The sequence below is a fragment of the Ovis aries genome, chromosome 2, assembly GCF_016772045.2.
Source record: "Ovis aries strain OAR_USU_Benz2616 breed Rambouillet chromosome 2, ARS-UI_Ramb_v3.0, whole genome shotgun sequence".
NCBI lineage: Eukaryota > Metazoa > Chordata > Mammalia > Artiodactyla > Bovidae > Ovis > Ovis aries.
In genome coordinates, this window is record NC_056055.1 from 229,503,707 (window position 1) to 229,526,807 (window position 23,101).

Below are 23,101 nucleotides of genomic sequence, written 5' to 3' on the forward strand. Positions count from 1 at the left end.
ATTAATTTTTAACAGCATTATTGAGGTATAAGTCACATAACATATAATTCACCCATTTAGTGTGCAATTCAGTGGCTATTAATGTATTCACAGAGTTGTGCAACTTACCGTGGGCATTTTAGAACGTTTTCATCACCCTAAAAGAAATACCTTAGCCATCACTTTTCAATATAATTAACTTTTAATAATAGAAGTTATCAAACAAAGCTGATAAGTTAAAACACGGTGAAGTTTTATATGACCAAAATAATAACTCTCATTGAATACTGGAAAAAATATTACCTGAGGAAAATAACTGAACTTTTCAGAATTAATCAATAAAAGTAAATTTAATAAAATCTAAAGCTTTATTGGCTGAAAAATTTATTTTAAAAAATCTTATCTTGAAAACATTAAGAGCTGGGAGATTTGACCCAAGGGTAAAAAATGACTTTTAAAAAAAAAATGATGTTCTTGAAAATTATATTTTCACAAAATATTAATAAAATGTGATAAGGCCAAAACAAACCTGATTAATGACTCAAATCTTCATTATAACATTTACTCAGAAAATAATTGATCTCAGTGAAAATAATTTCAATATATTCAAAATGAGAGTAAAATATATTAGAAATGATCTGATTATGCTTATAGGAAACTGATTCAGGAGTTAAATTAGTTTAATACAGCTTGATCTAAATTACTTTCTTTTTTAAAAAAGAGACTGTACAAAGGCTATATTGTACAGCACAGGGAATATAACCAGTGTTTTATAATAACTATAAATGGAGTATAATATACAAAAATCTTAAATCACTACATTGTACACCTGAAACTAATATAATATTTGTAAATCTACTATACCTCAATTCAAAAAATAAAATACAGCACACAAAATGTTTGTGTATTGTTTCAAGGGGTTAACAGGTATAAAATTCAAAATGTGAGAAATGGTGATGTGTTAATGTTAATAGGAGGTATATATGTAACTTGAAAATCCAGTTCATTGGACAGCTAGAGGACTTTTCCAAATGTAGTCAATAATATCTTGTTTGCGCTCTTTCTGATGACCTCAACTTGTTTTTGTGACAGGACCTCCAGGGAGAGAAGGGGGACCAGGGAGCCATGGGACAGTCCGGACCCCCTGGACCCTCCGTAGGTCACTTAGAATCATATTGTTCCCTTGAAACTAATAGTAGAAACTTGGAGCATATTTTGATGTATGATCTATCTTTAAGGCTTAATATTAGCTAAAGCATGATAGCATTTTACCGCGGGGATCATAAATACTAGAATTGTGTTATGGCCGCTTCTAGCTGAAATCCCTGCCCTGGTTTACATGCACCCTCTGTCACCCATCTTGTGATTTATCTTCAGCATCTGATTTTATAGCATCTGTTTTTAATTTGATATTCATAAATAAGATGTCTCATTAGATAACCTATCGTTTCAAAAATTTTAATGGAAGGAAAAAGTTAATAAAAATCGATGTAAGTCAAAGATCAGTAATTTACAAAACTTGACCTAACTCTCGCTGATACAGGGGCCACCTGGAGAATCTTATGGATCAGAAAAAGGTGCTCCTGGAGAACCAGGCCTGCAGGTGAGTTTGGAAATCAGTGTCCTGTGCAGCCTAAATTAATGGAACCCAGGTCTTCTACATTGTAGATGGATTCATCTGGGCCACCAGGGAGCCCCAAACTAGTCAGTACTCAGGACTTTATAGGTGGAAGTACAAGATGCTCAGGGCTTCCCAGGTGGCACTAGTGGCAGAGAACCTGCCTGCCAACACAGGAGACATGTCTGAGACAAGAGTTCCATCCCTGGGTCAGGAAGAGCCCCTGGAGGAGGGCATGGCAACCCACTCCAGTATTCTTGCCTGGAAAATCTCATGGACAGAGGAGCCTGGCGGGCTGCAGTCCATGGGGTCACAAAGAGTCACACAGGACTGAAATGACTTAGCCCATAGTACCCAGCATGCAGCACTCTCATTGTTTAAAAACTCTAAAAATCATACCCTGGGAAAAGTATATTTTTTCTAAGAAAAATATTCAACTAATGTTATTTTTAATTTTATAATGGAAGGTAAGTGCCATAATAGTTAATCCCATAATAGTTAAACAGCTCTGTCTCTTTAAACACTGTAAAATTCCTTTTATATATATATATATATATATATATATATATTTAAATATAGGCATGTCTGCAGTTCAGGGAATTGCCAACATTGCAAATAAATACATTGACTGTGAATGCCTCTCTCCTTCTGAATTTTCCTGCTTACGTCTCTGCTCAGTGCTTCCCTGATTTTCTTTCTAAGCTTGGATGGCTAACTTTAGTTTAGTCAGGACATGGAAACAACATGTGTCCATTGACAGATGAATGGATAAAGAAGATGTGGTACCTATATACAATGGAATAGTGTATGTGTGCAAAGTTGCTTCAGTCATGTCTGACTCTTGCCTGGAGAATCCCATGACCCTCTCTAACTTCCCAGTCTGACTGGCTTCTGCCTTTCCTGGCAGAACAAGGTCTTCATCAGTTCTGCAAGTAATAGTCTTTCCTTCTAATAACTGAGGGAAACCTCAGTTAGGCTTTCTTGCCGAAGATCAAGAGATCATATCATTTAAGCTTTTCTCGTTTACTAAAGTATCCGTAAATTACATGTTTTTCTTTTGTTTTTGTTTTAGGGAAAGCCTGGAAAAGATGGTGCCCCTGGTTTCCCTGGCACTGAGGTAAAGACGTGACTTGGTCCATTGATGTAATGAAATTCAGTCCTATTAGACCAAGAGGGTTTCTGAGAGTCACTCATGGTGGGCTACAGTCCATGGGGCTGCAGAGACGGAAACAACTCAGCGACTGAGTACGCATGCCCTTTTAGTGTTCCACCCTCTCGGTGGAGAGAGGTCATCTGAACACCCTTTTTTCCCCCCTAAAAAGGAGTTTAAAGCATTTTGCTTGCTGCAGAAGAAATTGATTACCAGTGTGTCTTCTGATCTCTTCACTTTGCTCTTCTCTTAGGGAGCCAAAGGCGACAAGGGTTTCCCTGGGTTAAGGGGTGAAGATGGCATTAAGGTAATTCCCTTCCTGACATCTGCTTTCAGCTTTTATTATTGGTTGGGTTTTCTCACCGTTTTCCTCCCCATATCCTGAAATTCAGTGCAAAGAGCTGCAGTCAGAGTTCACTAAAACACCTCAGCATATTTGTAAGGAAGAAAGGAGAGCTGTGGCGGCTTTATTTAAACACTTGAAGGGAAAGATGTTAAATCTGTTCTATGTAGTGGAAGCTGGCTTAGGACCAGTGAGATTTCAGCTTCCCATGAGGAAGGAGTTGGAAGCGACCTGTGATTGGAGGAAGTATCGGCTCATCGGAGGTCAAGCATGGTCTGAACCCTGTGAGTCGCAACCTGGGTCACGATGAACTGAATGGTCATCATTGGTGAACTGTGGACTGTGTTTCACATCAGTTTATTTCTGACAACACATTACAGATTTCAAATCATTTTCCTATATAGGTGTATTTATCCAGAGTCAAGATTTTATCCTATGATATTATGGCTTTCTGTAGAATTCTGGAATGCCCTCTTCAGTAAGAGGTTGACAGTAGCTGGGACACTGGGAATTGCCTACAACTCATGGCCTGGCTTCCCTGTGTGAACAGGGAGAGCATGCAACGATGCAAACATCCTCTGAAGGGAGTGATGTGGAGGAAACCTAGAGAACAGAGCCACTTCTTCCAGACCTTGTAGATAGGATTTCTGCCTCAGATATGGCCTTCCAGGAAAATAATCAAAAGTCACTATCCCTTTCATGCTAATTTGACTTGTACATTTCATAGACATAACATCAGTTTTAGCATAGAGTTGTTTAACTATGCATTTTTATTTCTAAGTATACCTAACATGTAAATACTTTTGATTAGTGTGCTCATAATTTGTAACTGTCTTTCAATACAGGGGTGGAAAGGAGACTCTGGCCCTCCAGGATTTCGTGGTCCAGTAAGTGTAATGAAGGACAATACTAATGTTATGCTTGATCAGGTCTTTCCAAATATCAAGGAAATTTTGAATCAGTGTCCCTTATTAACTGCTAATGATAGAGATTATAATATTTACCTTTTTATCAATTCAGGGCAAAAAAATAGCTATTGTCATTATTTGTCCATTCGATAATGGACAAATATTTTTATCTGGTCCTACTTGGTCCCTGGAATGCACTGGCAACGCCCATCCTGGACGGCAGAGAAGAAAAAGCCTTTGTCTAAACAGGCCCGGCCTGAGTCATCCTGTACCTTTGAGTAGCACAGGAAGGCAGCAGTGAAGGACAGCTCAGGTCCTGGGTGTGTGGGAGAAGGACTTCACCTTCTGGGACCTGTTGTGACAGCCCTGAACTATCAGGCAGCAGAAGCTCAACTTTGGGTTTAATTCAGGGCCTGCAAAAACCAATGACCCCAGCCCAAGCTTCCTTGGTGGCTCAGATGGTTAAGAATCCACCTGCAATGCAGGAGACCCTGATTTGATCCCTAGATCAGGAAGACCCCCTGGAGAAGGGAATGACAACCCATTCCAGTATTCTTGCCTGGAGAATTCCATGGACAGAGGAGCCTGGTGGGCTATCTTCCATAGGTTGCAAAGAGTCAGACATGACTCAGCAACTAACACTTTCACTTTTAAGCTCCTTAGAGGCAGGTGATCTCTCTTTCCCGGGTGGACATGGATTTGATGTCTATCAGTTCCTGGCAACAGGGTGGCCACGCTGTATATAGTGACTCTGTAGCTTAAGGAGATGAGTGTGAATGGGACCCAGGCTCTGAGTTCCGGTACCTTCCTTTGTTGCCTCAAATGATGGTGGTTCTCACACTCAGAGTGCAGAGCAGAACTCCCGTTAAAGACCTGCAGGTGTGACAGAAAGGTCCCTGGTGGCAGAGGAGTCTCTGGAGGAGCGTGTTTGTGTCCTCCTACAAATGTAGTTCCCAGACCCCCCAGGCCAAGTAAGTTAACTCAGTAACTGAAGGAGGGTCCCAGATCAGCTTCTTTACCTGGCAAGCAAATGATTCAGATGACAATCCCAAGATCCTTTTACGGGGTTGCTGGGAAAATGAAAGGCTATTTTGTGAAAGTACTTTGCCAATACTTGGCAGGTACATACATATCTTGATGGATTTTATGATGGAGGAGTTTATTGCACTGTTACTACTATTATTATTATGAATTCTTTTTTTTTTCACTTTATGCATACAGTTTTAACTACAAAGTTCTTGTTACAGTTCTTTAAACAAGTCAGTAAGCTAATGGGTCCCATGCAAAGTATGAAAAAATTTTTAAAAACTTTTATATTTCCATCTTTTTTTTTTTTTTTAATGCTCAATTCCACATAGTTCTGCAGCTTCTACTGACTTCAGAGGAAGTTCTGCTTTGGAAGGAGATGGTTAAGGAAATGAGCACATTGATCACTTCAGAAATACTAATAATCCTCAGTCCTTGGACTAAGGAAACATTTACCTAAAAATCAATGCTGTCCTGAAATTTAGAGAAAGAATGAAGTATTTTTTTGACGTATACATCCCAATGTACTTTGAAATAAATTTAGTCCACAGGGCAAGCATTTTTTCAAAATGAAATAGACTAGAATAAAAAAATATCAGAGTTGATCATATGTTGTAAGAAGTTACTCTTTTGTAAAACTTTAATTTCTATATACTCACACATATATAGATATGTATATGTATATTTAAGAGTATGTATATGATTTGGGCTACATCATAAAATGTATTTCTAAACAAAAGCCCATGAAATATGCACTGTCATGATACCAGGTTTAACTTTTAAATTTATCCATCCCATATATCTAACTGCCATGTTTTTCTAACACATAAGCCTGTGAATTCAGGAAAATAAGGAAAGTATCATTTTAGTCAAAAAATAAGAAATTGAAGTAATTGTATTTGGCAAGTTACCATAAATAGCTATCTTTTCTTTTCAATTTCATTTTCCTTTAAGACAGAATATTATGACGCATACCAGGAAAAGGGAGATGAAGGAATTCCAGGCCTACCAGGGCCAAAGGGAGCTCGTGGCCCACAGGGTGAGAATAATTTTCTTCCTAAAGCATTTGCTGATCATCATATGTCTTTCATTCATGGCAAAATGTGTTTCAAGACATGTGTTTGTAGACCTAGAATTTGCAAGAGGAAAGGGGCAGTCTCCTAACATTCATAGGTGGTGGTATTTTTTGATGTTTCCTAATTTTCATATTTTCCTAAAAAAATTCCTTAGGTGGTATATAGTAGACAGTAACTGCTTATCTTTTTGCATAATTTAGTATCTTTAAACATAACATTCATATCTGATAGGAAGACACTAACATAGCCAGAGGGCAGGGAGAGGGAGTGTCCAAAACCAGCAGTCCCAGAGGGATTACAGAAGAGAAAATGGAGCCCCGAACAGCTCTCATTTGAGCAAATCTACACAAATAGGGACAAGAAGGAACTGAAGCCCTTGGTTCCTGATTTCCAGGACCATGAATTAAAGTCATATTGACTTATGTTCTGTCCCTTTCGATGTGTTGAGATGATCTTGGCTAATATGCTCTTATATCTCACTGCACATTGAAATCCCCAAGAACTGCTGAATAAGAACCATGTCCCCATTTCTTCCCCATGATTCTGATGTAATTGCCTGGAGGAGGGCCCTGGATACTGGCAGGTCATAGAAGCTCCTTAGATTAATTCTAATGTGTAGCAGGCTTGAGAACCACTGATCCAGAAAAATGATTGCTATAAATAAGATTTCAAAGGAGAATTTTATTTAAATCTGTAGAAATTCTCATTGTTTTAAACAAATGGACAGATAATTATTAGACACAGGTTTAAAAAATCTGATACGCTCACTACAAATTACTAATATACGTCAAAGTGTTAGAACCCTACTCGGTGTTGTAGCTATAAGTGATCTGAGATGGATCCAGGCCAAACTTAAGGTTGTTGACAATTTCAGCTATTTGACCTTCTGGCCTCTGAATCATCCCAGAAAAGTGCCAAACACAGAACAGCTCTTAAGAAATGTCTGTTGAGTTATCTGAAGATGATAAAGCACTATAATTTACTTTAAAAAAAAAAGTATAGTTGATTTGCAATATTATATGGGTTTAAGGTGTACAGCATAGTGATTCAATACTTTTGTAGGTTATACTCCATGTAAAGTTATTAAAAAATAATGGCTGTATTTCCCTGTGCTATACAATATGTCCTTATTGTTTGTGTATTTTATACATCGTAGTTCTTGTCCCTTAATCCCCTACTCCGCCCCCTCCCTGTTTTTGAGTGTTAGACATCTAAGATGAACTTAGTTTCTTCTTCGCAGTTTGTCTAAATGACTGAACTTTTCTCATACTTACTTATGTGAGAGTAGAGGCAAAGTATGAAAACTGTATTGGTAATTATCATTATATTGCCATCTAAGATTTCAACAACGGAAGGAGGGGATAGTTCTATCTTTGTAAACAATTACGGTTATGTGTCCTCAGGTCCCAGTGGTCCCCCTGGAACCCCTGGAAGTCCTGGTATGTACATGTTTCTCAGATACCAACACAAATACTATTAAAAGGAAAACATGCTGCTTTCTAATGAGTTTGCATTATTTACATAAGAGTGATGTTTCATTAATTGATATACAAGTGTTTCCAACTTCTTCATCGTTAGCTTTTTGGGACCTTCAGGGGAAAAGGGAGGAAAACCGACACAAAGTGATATAAAAATGCTCTTTTTTACTTCTCAGCAGTTTTAACTACTACTGAGCTGCCCAGGTGACACTAGTGGTAAAGAACCCGCCTGCCAACACAGGAGGTGTAAGAGACGCCGGCTCAATTCCTGGGCTGGGAAGATCCCCTGGAGGAGGGCATGGCAATCCACTCCAGTATTCTACCCTGGAGAATTCCATGGACAGAGAAGCCTGGGGGCTACCGTCCACATGACTGCAGAGTCAGACACAACTGAAGAGACTTAGCACGCACGCATTTTTAACTGTCAGGCAGTAACTTTGGTGTGGGAGCAGGAGGCTTGAAACTCAGAAAAAGGCACAGAGAAAGAAAAACATTAATTCTGTGGCAATTAGGTTGGTTAAAGTGATAGTTTTCATAACGTATCACAAGTTGCCTAAGGATACATAGATTACAGTTTTTATATTTTAACATATATTGTTTGTGGTACATACACAATTCTGTAAAGTGTAAAAATATTCATGAATCATTAGAGTGGTTGCCTCTTGAAAGAGGAAGAAGAATAGGGTCAAGGATGTTAGTTAAGGATTAACCACAGCGGCCTCAATTTTAACTGGCATTCTGTAATGGGTCATCTTGTAAAAAGGAAACAAAACAAGAACAAAATAGCAAAGATTTGATAAACCCTTGCATTGATTATATTTCATTTTTTCTCTATACTATGCTGTATATTTTAAAAATAATTTTGACAATGAATTAAGATTAAAGAGAGTTAAGGACTATATGTATATTATGATTTTATTGTAAAAGAAAAGAAAAAATGTATACATATTATCTGTGCTTGCATATACATGGAAAAATATATACCAAACTCTTAGCAGCAGGTATTTCTTGAAGGTGAAATGATGTAAATGGAGATTTTAGAGGTCTGACCAAATATTAAGAAAGAGCACCTTCCAGTAGTCTTCCAGGTGGCTCACTGGTAAAGAATCTGCCTGGAATGCAGGAGACACAGGAGATGTGGGTTTGATCCCTGGGTCAGGAAGATCCCCTGGAACAGGAAGTGGCAACCCACTCTACTACTCTTACCTGGAGAATTCCACAGACAGAGGAGGCTGGAGGGCTACAGTCCATAGGATGGCAAAGAGTCGGACACAACTGAAGCTACTTTGCACACAGCACACAAGACAATTGGCAGAAATAAACTTCAAATGGGCTTCCCTGGTGGCTCAGTAGTAAAGAGTCCTCCTGCCGATGCAGTAGATGTGGGTTCTATCCCTGGATCAGGAAGATCCCCTGGAGAAGGAAATGGTAACCCGCTCTGTTATTCTTGCCTGGGAAATCCCATGGACAGAGAGCCTGGTGGGCTATAGTCCACGGGGTTGCAAAAGAGTTGGACATGACTTAGCAACTAAACAACAACAACAAAAGTTCAATTACAGTTTTCTCTCTTTTTCTTATTTGAGACACTGAAAGATAGGCATCTTGCAATGGCACCCCACTCCAGTCCTTTTGCCTGGAAAATCCCATGGATGCAGGAGCCTAGAGGGCTGCAGTCCATGGGGTCGCTGAGAGTCGGACATGACTGAGTGACTTCACTTTCAGTTTTCACTTTCATGCATTGGAGAAGGAAACGGCAACCCACTCCAGTGTTCTTGCCTGGAGAATCCCAGGGATGGGGGAGCCTGGTGGGCTGCCCTCTATGGGGTTGCACAGAGTCGGACACGACTGAAGCAACTTAGCAGCAGCAGCAGCAGCAGTCTCTAAAAAAAAAAAATTACAAAATATTTAGCATGTATTGAGTAATTTCTCCTGAAATCCTTTTGAATCAAGAGACTACAGTGAATCCCAACTTCGGTTTCATTCCCTTGTAATAAAGCGTGTAAGTTATCTTGTGGGAATGGAGTGGTCTGAGCTCTGCTGTATTGTGATAGTTGAACCAGGTCACAGGTGAGGGAGGAAAGAAAATTCACTCTGTTTCATATGCTCTATATACTTTTCGATTGTACAACGTTTACAAGACTGTCTCACTTTTGCAATTGAAATGCATATGTTAATCAGGGGAAACTTTTTAAATACAATAAATGATTATTTTTCTCAAGGATCATCAAGGCCTGGCCTCCGAGGAGCCCCTGGAGTACCTGGTGTGAAAGGAAGTAAAGGGGAGCAAGGGCCCCCAGGAAAGACTGCAGCAGGGCCTCCGGGGTTCCCCGGCCGTCCTGGTTCTCCAGGTCCTGTGGGGTTCCCGGGACCTCCAGGCCCACCAGGTAAAGATGTTTCATGGCGCCCTTCTGTGTGCGATGCCCAATGACAGAGGTGTGCCCATTGGGGCAATGAGCCTTACATGCAGCTTGGCCATCCATGTAGGCCACTGGTGTTATCTTAGGTGTTATCTTTCCACTGGTGTTTCATTTTATTAGCTGCTGTGAAAGCATGACTGCTTGGCAAGATCAGCCCAGCGGTAGCCCGAATACAGAGAGGGAGGCAGGGACAGAGGAGTGGAGCAGAGAAGGAGTAACTGTTATCACATTGGCCTAGGCCTAGTGCAACGTCTTGTTTAGTCCCTGGAGACTATCTTCCAAGAAGCTGTATAACTTTGTCTCAGGATGAACTTTTCCTGGGGACCGAGAGGCCAAAGTTTCTCCAGGGATAGGACTAACACCCTATCACCACCATCACCACCACCACCACACACACACACACACACACACACACACACACACACACACACACACACACACACACTTCCAGACTCTTCTTCCATGGCATCCCATGCCTTGGCATCAGCAGGAAAGCCCCAGAGCAGGAAACTACAGGTGAGCAACGTGAACCGAGGCAAGATGCTGCCAAGTGGATCAGAAACCACAGAGCTGCCGCCCAGAGGATGCAAAATGGTACCTGGAAGTTCTGATGAAGTTGTCCTTTTCTCCCCATCCTATGACAGAGCACTTCACAAAATGTGTCGGCTGATAGGAGTATAGAACCTCAAGAACATACAGATCACTCCATGTATTTTAAAATGCCTTTCCTGGCAAGTACCTAGGAGGTCTTGTTTTATACTCAGCCCTCCTACTAGCCTTAAGAATCTTCCAGAGATCTTTTTAAGAAACACGGAATCATTATTTATAGACAATATTATTAAAACATAAAAAATTAAGAAAATAATCTGGAAAACTTAATAAAGAAATTCAGTTAAGTACCTAGTTATATGAGCAATATTAAAAAATAAAGGGAGTTCCCTGGCGGTCTAGTGGTTAGGATTTGACGCTTTCACTGCTGTGGCCCAGAATCAATCCCTGCTCAGGAGAACTAGGATCTGATAAGCTGAACAGTCTAAATAAATAATAAATAAAAGCTTTCCTCTAGGCTAACAACCATCTAAGAAATTATCCTATTAATAGGCGTAATGTATAAGAACAAATCTGTTAAGTTAAGGAGTGAGTCTGGAAAACAAAGCAAAACTAAACTAAAATGCTTCGCTATGTGTCAGGACTCTTAGCCCTCTGGGTTTTTTTTCCAAATGTAGGTTTTGTGTCCTCATTTGATTGATGACAAGCCTGAAGTGCATAACTCTTGAAGCCTGAAGCTCAGGAATGTTCGAGTCAGAATCTGGAACCCGGGGCACCTGCAATAGAACTGCATCCTTATTTAAAAAAAAAAAAATCTCATATGTGATGTGAAAGGAAAGCTGGTCAGTCTTTTCAGTTACAGATAACTTTCACAAGACTCAACTTGCAAAACAGATGGGGAAATGCATATAAAATAAAGACATTACTAAAACACTTGCTAATTGAAAAAAATACTAAAATTAGCTTTGGTGTTGTCTCTTTGCAGGTGGTATTGTTTTTCGCGAAGGTCCACCTGGAGTTGGTGGACTTCCAGGCCACATAGGGTCGCCAGGTATCCCAGGAGTCGGTGGACCCAAAGGTTAGTTCAGGCGGTGATGTTTGGTCAGAATGAGTCATTCTCATCACCTTTATCATCACTTATTTTATACTTCCCAGAGACAGTGATCCCAAATAGCAGACAGTCACAGATGGCTTCTTTTCCAAAAGGATTACCTAATAGTATTTATTTCTCTGGAAATCAATCATTTATTTAGCACCTGTGCAATAAATCATTGGCTGTTCCTAGCATGTGAGTTTTATCCTGCACTCAAGGAGAGAAAAACTGAGATAGTAAATGTTTGTTACTGGGCTCTTCGAATTTCCTTTCTATAATGCAAAAAAAAAACAAAACAAAAAAACAAAAAACCTCAGATACAATAAGCAGATATAATAGATGAATTATTTTTTATGAATATACATGTCCTAGATATGTATGAATGCATACATACTTTTCACTACATGAAAAAAATTAGATGTAATAAATAATCATGTGGTTGGAAATTTCAGTCCTTTCTGAGGACTTGGTGTGGGTTTGTGAGTGGGGTTTTGAGTGATGCAAGTGTGTTCTTATTGCAGGGGAGCCAGGCCTCCTGTGCACACAGTGTCCTTGTGTCCCAGGGTCTCCAGGCCCCCCTGGATTGCCAGGGTTAGAAGGCGAAAAAGGATTCCAAGGTAGGACAGTTCCCAAGTGTTTTTGCAAGTACTAAAAGGCTCCGCTCACTGGACAGAAAAAAAAAAGACATCCAATTGCTCAATGTCAGGATGTGGTCTACATGAATTTGGAGGGAAACCTTCAAAAACAAGCTCTATTAACATAAAGAAAGCCAAAAACCCCATAAAACATGGCATTTCCCTCTATTGCATTTTAGTTGCTGACTATCTGAGACAAGCCTGGGCGGAAAGGATGGGGCAAAGAACAGGGGAAGTATTTTTCTGCAGCTTCTAGTTGGTACCCAAGTCTCTGGGGGAAAATGGTAAAAAACCAAAAGGAAAAGAGGAGAGAAGGAACAAAAGGAAAGCTATCATAGTTTTCCTACATCCCCAGAGTCATCTCTGACCCAAGGCTTGAGATGCAGGTGGGCAGCTCATTGCTGCTGCCCAACCAGTTGCATTGCTATATTTTCCTTGGTTTCCTTATGTTTGAGGAACTACAGCTATAGCTTAAAGAAGATGCATAAATGGTAAAATTGTTTTGATTACTATAAAAGAATTCTCCTGACTCAAATCTTGCATAAAATAAAATATGATAAACATTTGTTAATAAACTGACCTTAGATCCATCCAAAAGACCCTCTACAGGGATCCTCTTTACTGAAATATTTAAATACCCAGAGGAACTATACAGTTGTACAGCAAAATGCAATTTAGCAACACATATCCAGAGCCTTAGAAAGGTTTTTACCTCTTCGGACCTGGAGGTACACTTTTAGGAATTTATTGTAAAGGAAATCATTGTTTAAATTTGTAGAACTAAATATGGGGTATTTATCATAGGACTGCTTACAACAGCTAAAATTGAATAAAACAATTCAAACGTCTGAAAATAGAGACTTCCTGGTGGTCCAGTGGTTATGACTTTGACTTCCAATTCAAGGGGTGAGTTCGATCCCTGGTCCAGGAGATAAGATCCCACGTGTATCTCAGGCAAAGAAGCCAAACATAAACCAGAAACAATATTGTAACAAATTCAATAAAGGCTTTAAAAATGGTCCATGTCAAAAAAAATCTTAAATGTCTAAAAATAGCTGTTTGCTGAATAAATGATCTGGCAACCCACTCCAGTAGTCTTCCCTGGAGAATCCCATGGACAGAGGAGCCTGGTGGGCTGCAGCCCATGGGGTCGCAAAGAGTCAGACACAACTGAGCAACTAAACACACACACACATACACACATGTGCACACGCACACCCACACAATAAGCTACAGCCATTTAAAGTGAAGCTATAAATCCATATTTATTGACATATGCATGGTATGACACCAAAAAAGTATATTATAAACCCCTATGCATTTACAGATATAAAATTTTATGAGTAATACACATGAAAATTTTAGTGAATATTATCTTCTGGTGGTAGATTTATGCATGATTCTTATTCTCTTCTTTCAGTATAATTTTTTTACCATGAACATCCATTACTTTTATCATTAGAAAACAATGTATTCCTTAAAATTATAAAGACAAGAATTTTAGGAAGCTAAAATTTGAGTACTTATTTTGAACATTAACTCTTTTTCCAGTTTTTTAACTCCCATTGTCATCCTCCACTGTGTGTTTTAAGATAGAAATGTTCTTTCTTCAGAAGAAAACACCCTATTTTCCTCACACACTGCATTACCCTGGCTACTCCAAGTTTGTGTTCAATGACTACTTAATAATTTACTGCTTTGCAGGAGAACCAGGGGCAGCTGGCATTAAAGGAAGCCCAGGATCCCCAGGAAGTGCTGGTCTTCCAGGATTTCCAGTAAGATTTCACAGTTTTGAAGCTTTAGGTTCAATTTGGAGCACTCTGGAGATAATGGTTGCTGTCCATATAGGGTGTCAGTTTGGTGCCTCAGAAGGAGGCTTACTTAGTAGTAAAGCACTTAGTTGATACTTTTGGATTGAATGAATTAATGAATGATGTGTGAATGAATGAGTGAATTCATGAATTTATCATCATTTCAAACGGTATCAGAGACAGAAAGTAGATCAGTGGTTGCCTGAGGCTGAGGTTGGGAACAGGGATGGACAGCAAGTAGATCTGAGGGAATTTGGAGGGGTGATAGAAATGTTTTAACACTGGATTGTGATGATCACGGCGCAATGGGTACATTTACTAAAAATCATTGAGTTGTAGTCTTACAAAGGATTCATTTTATGACATTTAAATTATACTTCAATATAATTGTTAACAAATTAAAACCAGAAAGTTATATTTGGATAAGTGCATTTAAATCAAGTTATCCATGGATACATATTGTGGGGCTTCCCTGGTGACTGAGATAGTGAAAGAATCTGCCTGCAATCTAGGAGACCTGGGTTTGATCCCTGGGTCAGGAAGATCCCTCAATAAAATCATTAAAAATTTAAAACCAGAAAGTAATATTTCGACAAATGTATTTGAATCAAATTATCCATGGATACATATTAAAATTTACCAGTATTCAAACATAATCTGACTTATGATAATGGTGACATCATATTGAATTATATTATTATAGATGTTGCATTGAATTATACTAACTGATTTTTTTACAGTTTTGGAAGTAAAAATAAAGCCAAAAACTTTGACATACTTGTGAGTCAAAGAAAGTGTCTGGAAAATAATTCATGTTCATTCAAATTGAAAAGTTCTTACTGACATTTTTTTAAGATTGATAATAACAACTGTACCCAATGTAATGCAGACATTTCTGCACTACCCTAGGGATTCCCAGGTGCTCAGGGTCAGCCAGGACTTAAAGGAGAAAAAGGTGAAACATCTCGGCCAGAGGGACAAGTGGGTGCCCCAGGGGATCCGGGACTCAGAGGACATCCTGGAAGAAAGGGCTTGGATGGCATTCCTGGGACTCCGGGAGTGAAAGGATTACCAGGACCTAAAGGAGAACCGGTTGGTACCCAGCAACTTTTTCCAAAGTACCTTCTTTCTGAATGAAGGGCTCTAAAGTTAAGACATCAGCTGATCTCGTTTCAAAAAATTATTGGTCTTTCAGCACAGTTCATCCCTCAAACCAGAGCAAATATTTATAGTATTTTGACAAAATAAATATGTAGCCCTCAATATCTTTTTTTCTCAATGATTTTTCAGTCCAAATAAAATTCCACATTGACAATGATCTTGTCTCATACACAAGTAATAATTCCACATTTGTATCAAATGAATTTATAGGGAAGTTCAGAAAATGATTAGTAACAGAAAGTTTTAGTCAGTATTTTGGGGACATTGTTCATTCTTTTAAGCAAAAATAAATGCCAAAAGGACAAAATATTTAGTGTAGTCAAAAAAATCTAAAGTGTTGTCATTTACAGTATTTAAGCTTGTATAAATCCTGTCTTTTCATGTATAGAATCTCTCACATGTTCAAGTGAGAAGTTCTTACTGAGCTTTATTTTTAAATGTCAATGAGGCAGAGGCTGACCGCTTATCACATATATCTGAGAGGCTCACAAGGCATGCTACCCAGTGTGTCCAAGGCTTATCAGTGTCATCCAGTAAAAAGTGTTCTACCTTGAACAGGGAAACTTGGAAACAATTTAAAGCTTCAGTCACAAACCCTTTAATATGAGAATATGAATTGACTCCCCAAATGTAGAAATGATATGCAATCTTTCCTACATCTTTTTGTGTACAAAACCCTCTTTGGCCAGAGCAGCTAGCAGTGTCAGTGTTTCAGGCTCATCTTTGGCAAACTGCCAGCTGTCCCTCCAAGGTGGTAGTTATGCTTAAAAAGAGCTGGAGTACAGAATTCTTTTGTTCTAGTCTTAATACAGTCCAAGAAAGTGAAAGTGATAGTCACTCATTTGTGTCCGACTCTTTGCGACCCTATAGACTGTAGCCTGCCAGGCTCCTCTGTCCATGGAATTCTCCAGGCAAGAATACTGGAGTGGGTTGGCGTTCCCTTCTCCAAGGGAATCTTCCCTTCCTGGGGATCAAACCTGGGTCTCCTGCACTGCAGCCAGATTATTTACCATCTGAGCCAGCAGGGAAGCCCAATACAGTCCATATCATGCTCCTATTTGCATCTCCCTATTTTTATTAGTTCTTATTATGTCCCAGAAAGTAAGGGAGTATCAAGGAGCTGTTTTGAGTCTTACACCCTGCCGTCATAAAAGAGGGACTACTTAGCCACCTGTTGACATTGAACAATGAAAGTCCAGTCAGATGGGCTTCCCTAGTCGCAAAGATTCAGTCACGACTGAGTGACTAACACTTTCACTTTCACTTGGGGAGAAAGAGAAACTTTGGTTAGTTTGTCAAATTCAGCTTTAAAAGATACAACTCATTTTCAAAGCTAGAGATGATGAAATTAACAACAACAACAACAACAAAAGATTTAAGCAAAACTTAATACAGACTCAATATCTCCTCTGTAATGAAGAGACCTGGTGAAAACCAATCAAATGATGATTTGTTGTACTGGGCTTATTTTAGAAATGTGACATTAACATGAATGTCAACTCTGATGCCATTTGCATCGTTGGCCAATTTGAGCTGAGTTTTCTGGGCTGTTACATGCATAGCATCCCACTGTAGGACATCTCAAGTGGGACTTGAGAGAGTTAATGACATGTTGCTGGATCCCAAAAGGCAGGAAACAACAGACATCATTCAGTGCTTATTTTAGAAGCAATGCCTCAATAACAACTGCCTTTTAATTCAGGATCTTCTCAATGATGACCCAACTGGTATTCATATTCTTGTGAGACTGCGTAAGGAGATACTGGATGAATCACTATCCAAACATATTCCTATTGATACAGGCCCTGAGCGGTGAGAAGGGGGACCCAGGTCTTCCAGGGGATCCTGGTATCCCTGGGTCCCCAGGACCCATAGGACCGGCTGGACCATCAGACTATGGACCACAGGGAGAGCCTGGTCCAAAGGGAGCCCAAGGACTTCCTGGAGCCCCTGGACCACCTGGAGAAGCCGGTTGGTTAGTTTTCTTTCCAGTCCTGTTTTCCTGTGGAGTGGGTTGATGGTTCCTAGAGCTAGAGGGAATATAATTCCCCCAAGACTATGAATAATAGAAGCTTACTTCTAATAAGAAGACTGTGTCAACTTGTAGACTCTGGGAAAGAACATGGAGGCTGTGGTAGAGAGCAATGTTCCTGAGCAATGCAGCTGAAATTTCCTGGGAAGGGTCTATATCCATTCCTGATATAGATAAATGGAGTGAACAGATCCTAAGAGATGAGTGGAAGTCAGTTATGACAAACAAAGGGGAGGCAGAAACCTGTAGGACTGACCTCGAGAAGCCTCTTCCTACCCCAGGGCCCGCTCATGTTATCGCAGTTTGTTCTTTTTGATCCATAGCCTCATAAATGATTTATGAATAAAACTTCAAAATATCTAAGGCAAATGAAGAAAAGTTGTATTGACAATAGTCGTAAAGTGCCATTAACTTTGGGATCTATGTGTACTGAACATAGCTGTGGTATTCAGGAGGGACTGGAGCCTCATGTTCACCCGTGGTGGAAAACATGGCTGAAAAGGAGAATCTCCTGTTACTGACAGTGTTAAGTAACGCTGCACTGGTAATTTTTTACTTCTAAAATCACTTTAGTGATTCAATACCAGTGGTCTCCAAATCTTTTTATAGCATCCCTCACCAGGAATAAAATTTTGAATGCAGTATCCCCTGTAGTACTCGCATACATTTATATGTACATTCCTCGAACAACACTATATGGGAGTTAGGGGCATCAACGCTACATGTGTATAACTTAGGGTCAGGTTTTCTGTGTGCAGCTCCTCCCTATCTGTGTAGTTCAGCCTAGCCTGTCATGTAGTACTCTAATATTTACTGTTGAAAAAAATCTGCCAGTAAGTGGGCCCTTGCAGTTCAAACCCATGTTGTTTAAGGGTCAACAGTACATTATAAATTGTATGCATGCATTTCTGTCCATACACATATGTAAAGCTTATTTTATGGTTATATGGTTATATGAGCTATATGAGTATTTTTTCCTGCACCTTACTTTAAGGCTGATATTCTAATCCAAAGATTGCACACTATAGCAGACCACAGTCTAAATCCAGCCCACCACCTACTTATGTATATAGTCTACAAGCTAAGAGTGGTTTTTATATTTTCAGTTTATTGGAAAAATTTTTTTGAATAATATTTTGTGACATTTGAAAATTGTAGGCAATACAATAGACACTAAAAGTTGTATTTCCTATCAAGTTTTATTGGCACACAGATTGTTCCTCACTATTCTCACTCTAGGAAAGCAGAGTTATTTCAACAGAGACACATCTGGACCATAAAGTCTAAATTATTTGCCATCTGTCTCTTTAATGAATAAGTTTACCTTCTTCTAATTCATCTTCAAATCCTCCTCTGTTCTTTCAAAGGGAATTTTAATGAAGGATTCCATTGTCATAAAATATATTATCATCAAATTTGTCCCACCACATTACTATAAACTTATTTTTTCTATAAATATATGAATATATGGGTGGTTCTAATGAGTAAAAATTGTTTTAATATTGGCCACTGTTTTCAAAGGGCTTATCTAGTGGCTCAGCAGTAAAGCATCTGCCTGCAATGCGTGAGAATCAGGAGACCCAGGTTTGATCCCTGGGTTGGGAAGATCCCCTGGAGGAGGGCACGGCAACCCACTCCAGTATTTTTCCTGGGAAATGCCATGGACAGAGGAGCCTGGCAGGCTATGGTCCTTGGGGTTGCAGAAAGTTAGACACAACTGAAGCAACTGAACGTACACAAACACACACCCTTTGGTCAGAACATTATCTCAAATCTTTACCTGGGAGGCAGTCATTATTTTTTCAACACATGAGGAACTCAGATTAAAAAACATGCCCAAGCTCACAGACCTGACAAAGAGCAGGGCCAAGATTCAAGCCCAGTTCAACTTGTCAAGCCTCAGTTTGTGCTTTATTCAGTAACCTATACTGTCTTCCTGTGAAAACTAGTCACCCAATAAATAAATACCCTACCAGTATTCACTAGCAATTAGGCTGAATTCCATATTATCAATTTTTTTTAGAATAGGTTCTCTTTTAATAGATCAGGATGTTGGACTATTAACTAAAACCAGGCTTAGCCAATAAGAGATGCTTATAAATATTTGTCAATTGAATAAGAGTTTCTATGAGCTGGTCGTCTTTAAGCTAGGTTTGAAGCCTATGGAAGCAGAGATTATTTTTTATATCCCTTGGGGTATGTTTATGAATCCCTTATAATTATGTTTTTCCCTTCTGAACAAATAAAAACTTCAATATGCAAACCAATCTTATGATGTAAATTTTCTTAAGGTCCTGAGGGAGAAACTGGTGTTTTGACACCAGTCCCAGGGCCCCCAGGACCCCCTGGGCCTCCAGGCCGTGCTGGTCCCCGGGGTCCACCTGGTGAGTATCCCCTTTACCACGTCTGGTACATGGGAACAGATGGCACCCTGACTCTCCTGATTATAACTCTCCCATTAGAAGGAAAATAGATTCATTGGCTCCAATAAAGAAAGAGCTCAGGTCACAGGGGACAAGCTAACAGACAGGAGACTTGCTGTTGTCCTTTGAGGTTATCTGGACTATTCCCATTAGTACTTCTGATTCCAAAAGAGAATCAGTACAATTCCTTAAGAGGGATTGGAGAGAAGAACAGACTTCCTGGATTTTTGGTGGAGGAGCAAGCAATGTGAACTGATGGTTGACTGGGACAGTTCCCATGGCTTCTTCATTTGAAAGCTTAATTTCTTGGCCAACATCATCTAAAACTTAACATTACATTCATGGTGGGGGGAGGGGGGCCTATAGTTCAAGATATAAAAAATAATTCATTTTAGAAGTTAAATTATATGTTCAAAATTATTGACAATATCATATATTAATGCATATATATGGAATCCAGAAAAATGGTACTGATGATCCTATTTGCAGGGCAGCAAAGGAGATGCAGACATAAAGGTCAGACTTTTGCACACAGTGGGGAGAGGAGAAGGTGGGATGATTTGAGAGAGTAGCATTGAAACATGTACGTCATCATATGTAAATAGACAGCCAGTGGGAATTTGCTGTATGATGCCGGGAACCAAAGCCACTGCGCTGTGACAACCTAGAGGGGTCAGATGGGGTGGGGGGTGGGAGGGAGAGTTGAGAGGAAGGAGACATGTGTATACCTATGGCTGATTCATGCTGGTGTAAGGCAGAAACCACCACCCCAATTTATAAAGTAATTATCCTCCAATTAACAACAAACTTAAAAAAAATTATTTGTGCTTCCTAAAGATAAGCTCATTAGATAGGAATGGGTAGGAAGTTGGGGTTATTATTTCTTAATTTCCAAAAAGGTCGGGGACAATGCAGAAACAAACATCTTGTTTTATGGCAAGATACAGGGAAGGTGCTGACATGGATGTCTGTGTGTTTTCAAGGTATCCCTGGATCCACAGGAGAATGTGATCTGGGTCTCCCGGGGCCTGATGGTGAACCAGGAATTCCAGGAATTGGATTCCCTGGGCCTCCTGGACCGAAGGGTAAGTTTTCAAAAAATTTTAAACACATTGTGGTTATTTATAAAATGTAAACACATGTAATGAGTAGCATAGAAAATATCCATTAAATCCTTAAAAATTATGTTTTCCACCAGTTTTAAATGGGGAAAAAATCTTATAATAATTTTAAGCAAAAAAGGAAGAATTCACATGTTATGCAATCTCATCTCAATCATATTTTTTAAATGCACAGAAAAAAACTGGAAGGAAATTCACCAAAATGGTAGCAATGATTCTTTTTGATTGTGGGATTGTAAGGAATTCATTCTTCTTAGTAGATACCTGTACTTTGTGGTTGCTGTTGTTCAGTCACTCAGTCATGTCCAACTCTTTCAACCCCATGGACTGCAACATGCCAGGCTTCCCTGTCCTTCACCATCTCCCAGAGTTTGCTCAAACTCATGTCCATTGAGTTGATGATGCCATCCAACCATCTCATCCTCTTTTGCCCCCATCTCCTCTTGCCCTCAATTTTTCCCAGTATCAGGGTCTTTTCCAATGAGTCAGTGCTCACATCAGACAGCCATGTAAAAATTCATTTGGCTGTACACTGTATGTGAAATATACATTTTTAAAAAGGCAGCCAAATTGTCAATTAGTATCAGTGGTTTAAACTAGAATTGCCAGAATTTAGTGGCTCTAAACAACAAAATTACAGAAGGTAATTTTTTTAAACTGGGAACCAGTGTAGTCTAATTTGGAATTGACTTTTTTAGCAGTTGTCTTTCTTACTTTTCAAACTTTCATGAAAACACCTAAGGCTGCTTGCCTTGCAAAAGCACTTTAAGATGAGAGAGCTACTGCTTAGGCTCTTAATCTTATAACCTTTATTATTTTTTCTCTAGGTGACCGAGGGTTTCCAGGAACCAAAGGATCACCAGGTTGTCCTGGAGAAATGGGAAAGCCAGGTTTACCTGGAAAGCCAGGCCTCCCAGGAATCAAGGTCTTGGAGAATTAAAATTTAGACTAATATGGGGGAGTAGAGGGGCAATTACAGTTGGCCAGTTTGTATGCCCCTGCCGGTCAGGATGCTCTGTATGCAGAAATTATCAATGTATTTGTAGATTACCAAGATACTGGTTTTTTTAAGTTTCTTTAAATTATTCCTCCCCTTTAGAAGGGAGATGGAAGGTGTAAGAATACCAAGTTGCCTCTCTATTTCTTCTTTGATCTTCAGAAGCATTCAGAGTTCTTAAAATGAAAAAACTTTAGAAACAAACATGGGTAGCTGTGAGAAAAACTATCAAAAGGAGAGATATCTAGACTGTAGAAAATTCCAGAGTGTTCTTAAAAAGTGGAGGCCAGGAAGAATTAGTAAGCACAATTTTACTTAAAAAGTCAGGAACTAGGGTTGAAAAAGGGAAGTGGATAGAATGGTGGTGACTATGCAAAAAGGGGTACAGAACCTCCATCTTGGAGATATTATTTTCAAGTAAATAGCTCTAAAGACCAGTCTATAGTCAGTAAGGATTTGAAAGCATGATGCAATGAAAATAACATCATTTTTGTGCTCTAGGGAGAGCCAGGACTAGCCATGCCTGGAGAACCCGGAGCGCCAGGTTTGCCAGGAGAAAGAGGCAGCGCTGGGGAAAATGGAGAAATTGGACTCCCTGGACTTCCGGGTCTCCCTGGAGTTCCAGGAACTGGGGGACTTGATGGACCACGAGGTACAATAGCAAGTATGGTTACCTTTTTCCACTGTGAGCTCAGCTACAATGCTGCCATTTGAGTGTGTAAGTGCTCTACAAGTGAAGAATTCTTCTCAAACAAGCTTCTAGCTCAATAAATAGAATGCGGGAGGCTTAATTATTTTTCCATTCAACTTTCCATTCCATTGCTGCCATACCTTTGTTCCCCCTTTCTTCCCTCCTTCCTTCTTTTCTTTTAACCAGTGTCCTCTGTATTAGACATAGGATTATGGTACTATCAATGGCACTAAATATAAGTTCCATTCAGGGGGGAAAGTTATAGGAGAATGACTGGAATAGCAGTACTAAGACCCTGGGTTTGGCACCTTATTGTGTTTTGGACTCTCTTTTGCAGGGGATCCAGGGAAGCCCGGGCCACCTGGAGAAAGAGGACCCCCAGGAAGGTGCACAGAGGGCCCCAGGGGAGCTCAAGGACTTCCAGGCTTAAATGGATTGAAAGGGCAACAAGGTAGGGGAAGGCCTTTGAAACCAATCACCAGGTGGGCAAGTGACATGGGACTCATACTCTGAGCTTTGCTGCCTAACATGAGAACTGTCCAGTAACAAGTCCTGACCACTGTTCAGTGGGAAAAGTGATTTCAAAAACAGAA

General features: G+C 39.7%; 1 protein-coding gene across 2 annotated transcripts in view; it reads left to right on the plus strand.

Moving 5' to 3' along the window:
• Window positions 1–23,101, plus strand: part of COL4A3 (collagen type IV alpha 3 chain) — a 159,176-nt gene that overhangs the window by 102,260 nt on the left and 33,815 nt on the right. For both annotated transcript variants that reach the window (XM_027965247.2, XM_042244327.2), the window contains exons 14-31: window positions 1,072–1,134; window positions 1,523–1,582; window positions 2,670–2,714; window positions 3,001–3,054; window positions 3,936–3,977; window positions 5,979–6,063; window positions 7,504–7,539; window positions 9,798–9,962; window positions 11,530–11,622; window positions 12,159–12,254; window positions 13,977–14,047; window positions 14,993–15,175; window positions 17,047–17,215; window positions 19,568–19,660; window positions 20,683–20,784; window positions 21,648–21,745; window positions 22,319–22,469; window positions 22,846–22,959. In XM_027965247.2, coding sequence (XP_027821048.2) covers window positions 1,072–1,134; window positions 1,523–1,582; window positions 2,670–2,714; window positions 3,001–3,054; window positions 3,936–3,977; window positions 5,979–6,063; window positions 7,504–7,539; window positions 9,798–9,962; window positions 11,530–11,622; window positions 12,159–12,254; window positions 13,977–14,047; window positions 14,993–15,175; window positions 17,047–17,215; window positions 19,568–19,660; window positions 20,683–20,784; window positions 21,648–21,745; window positions 22,319–22,469; window positions 22,846–22,959 — 1,720 coding nt within the window. The remainder of the gene's footprint in view (window positions 1–1,071; window positions 1,135–1,522; window positions 1,583–2,669; window positions 2,715–3,000; window positions 3,055–3,935; window positions 3,978–5,978; window positions 6,064–7,503; window positions 7,540–9,797; window positions 9,963–11,529; window positions 11,623–12,158; window positions 12,255–13,976; window positions 14,048–14,992; window positions 15,176–17,046; window positions 17,216–19,567; window positions 19,661–20,682; window positions 20,785–21,647; window positions 21,746–22,318; window positions 22,470–22,845; window positions 22,960–23,101) is intronic.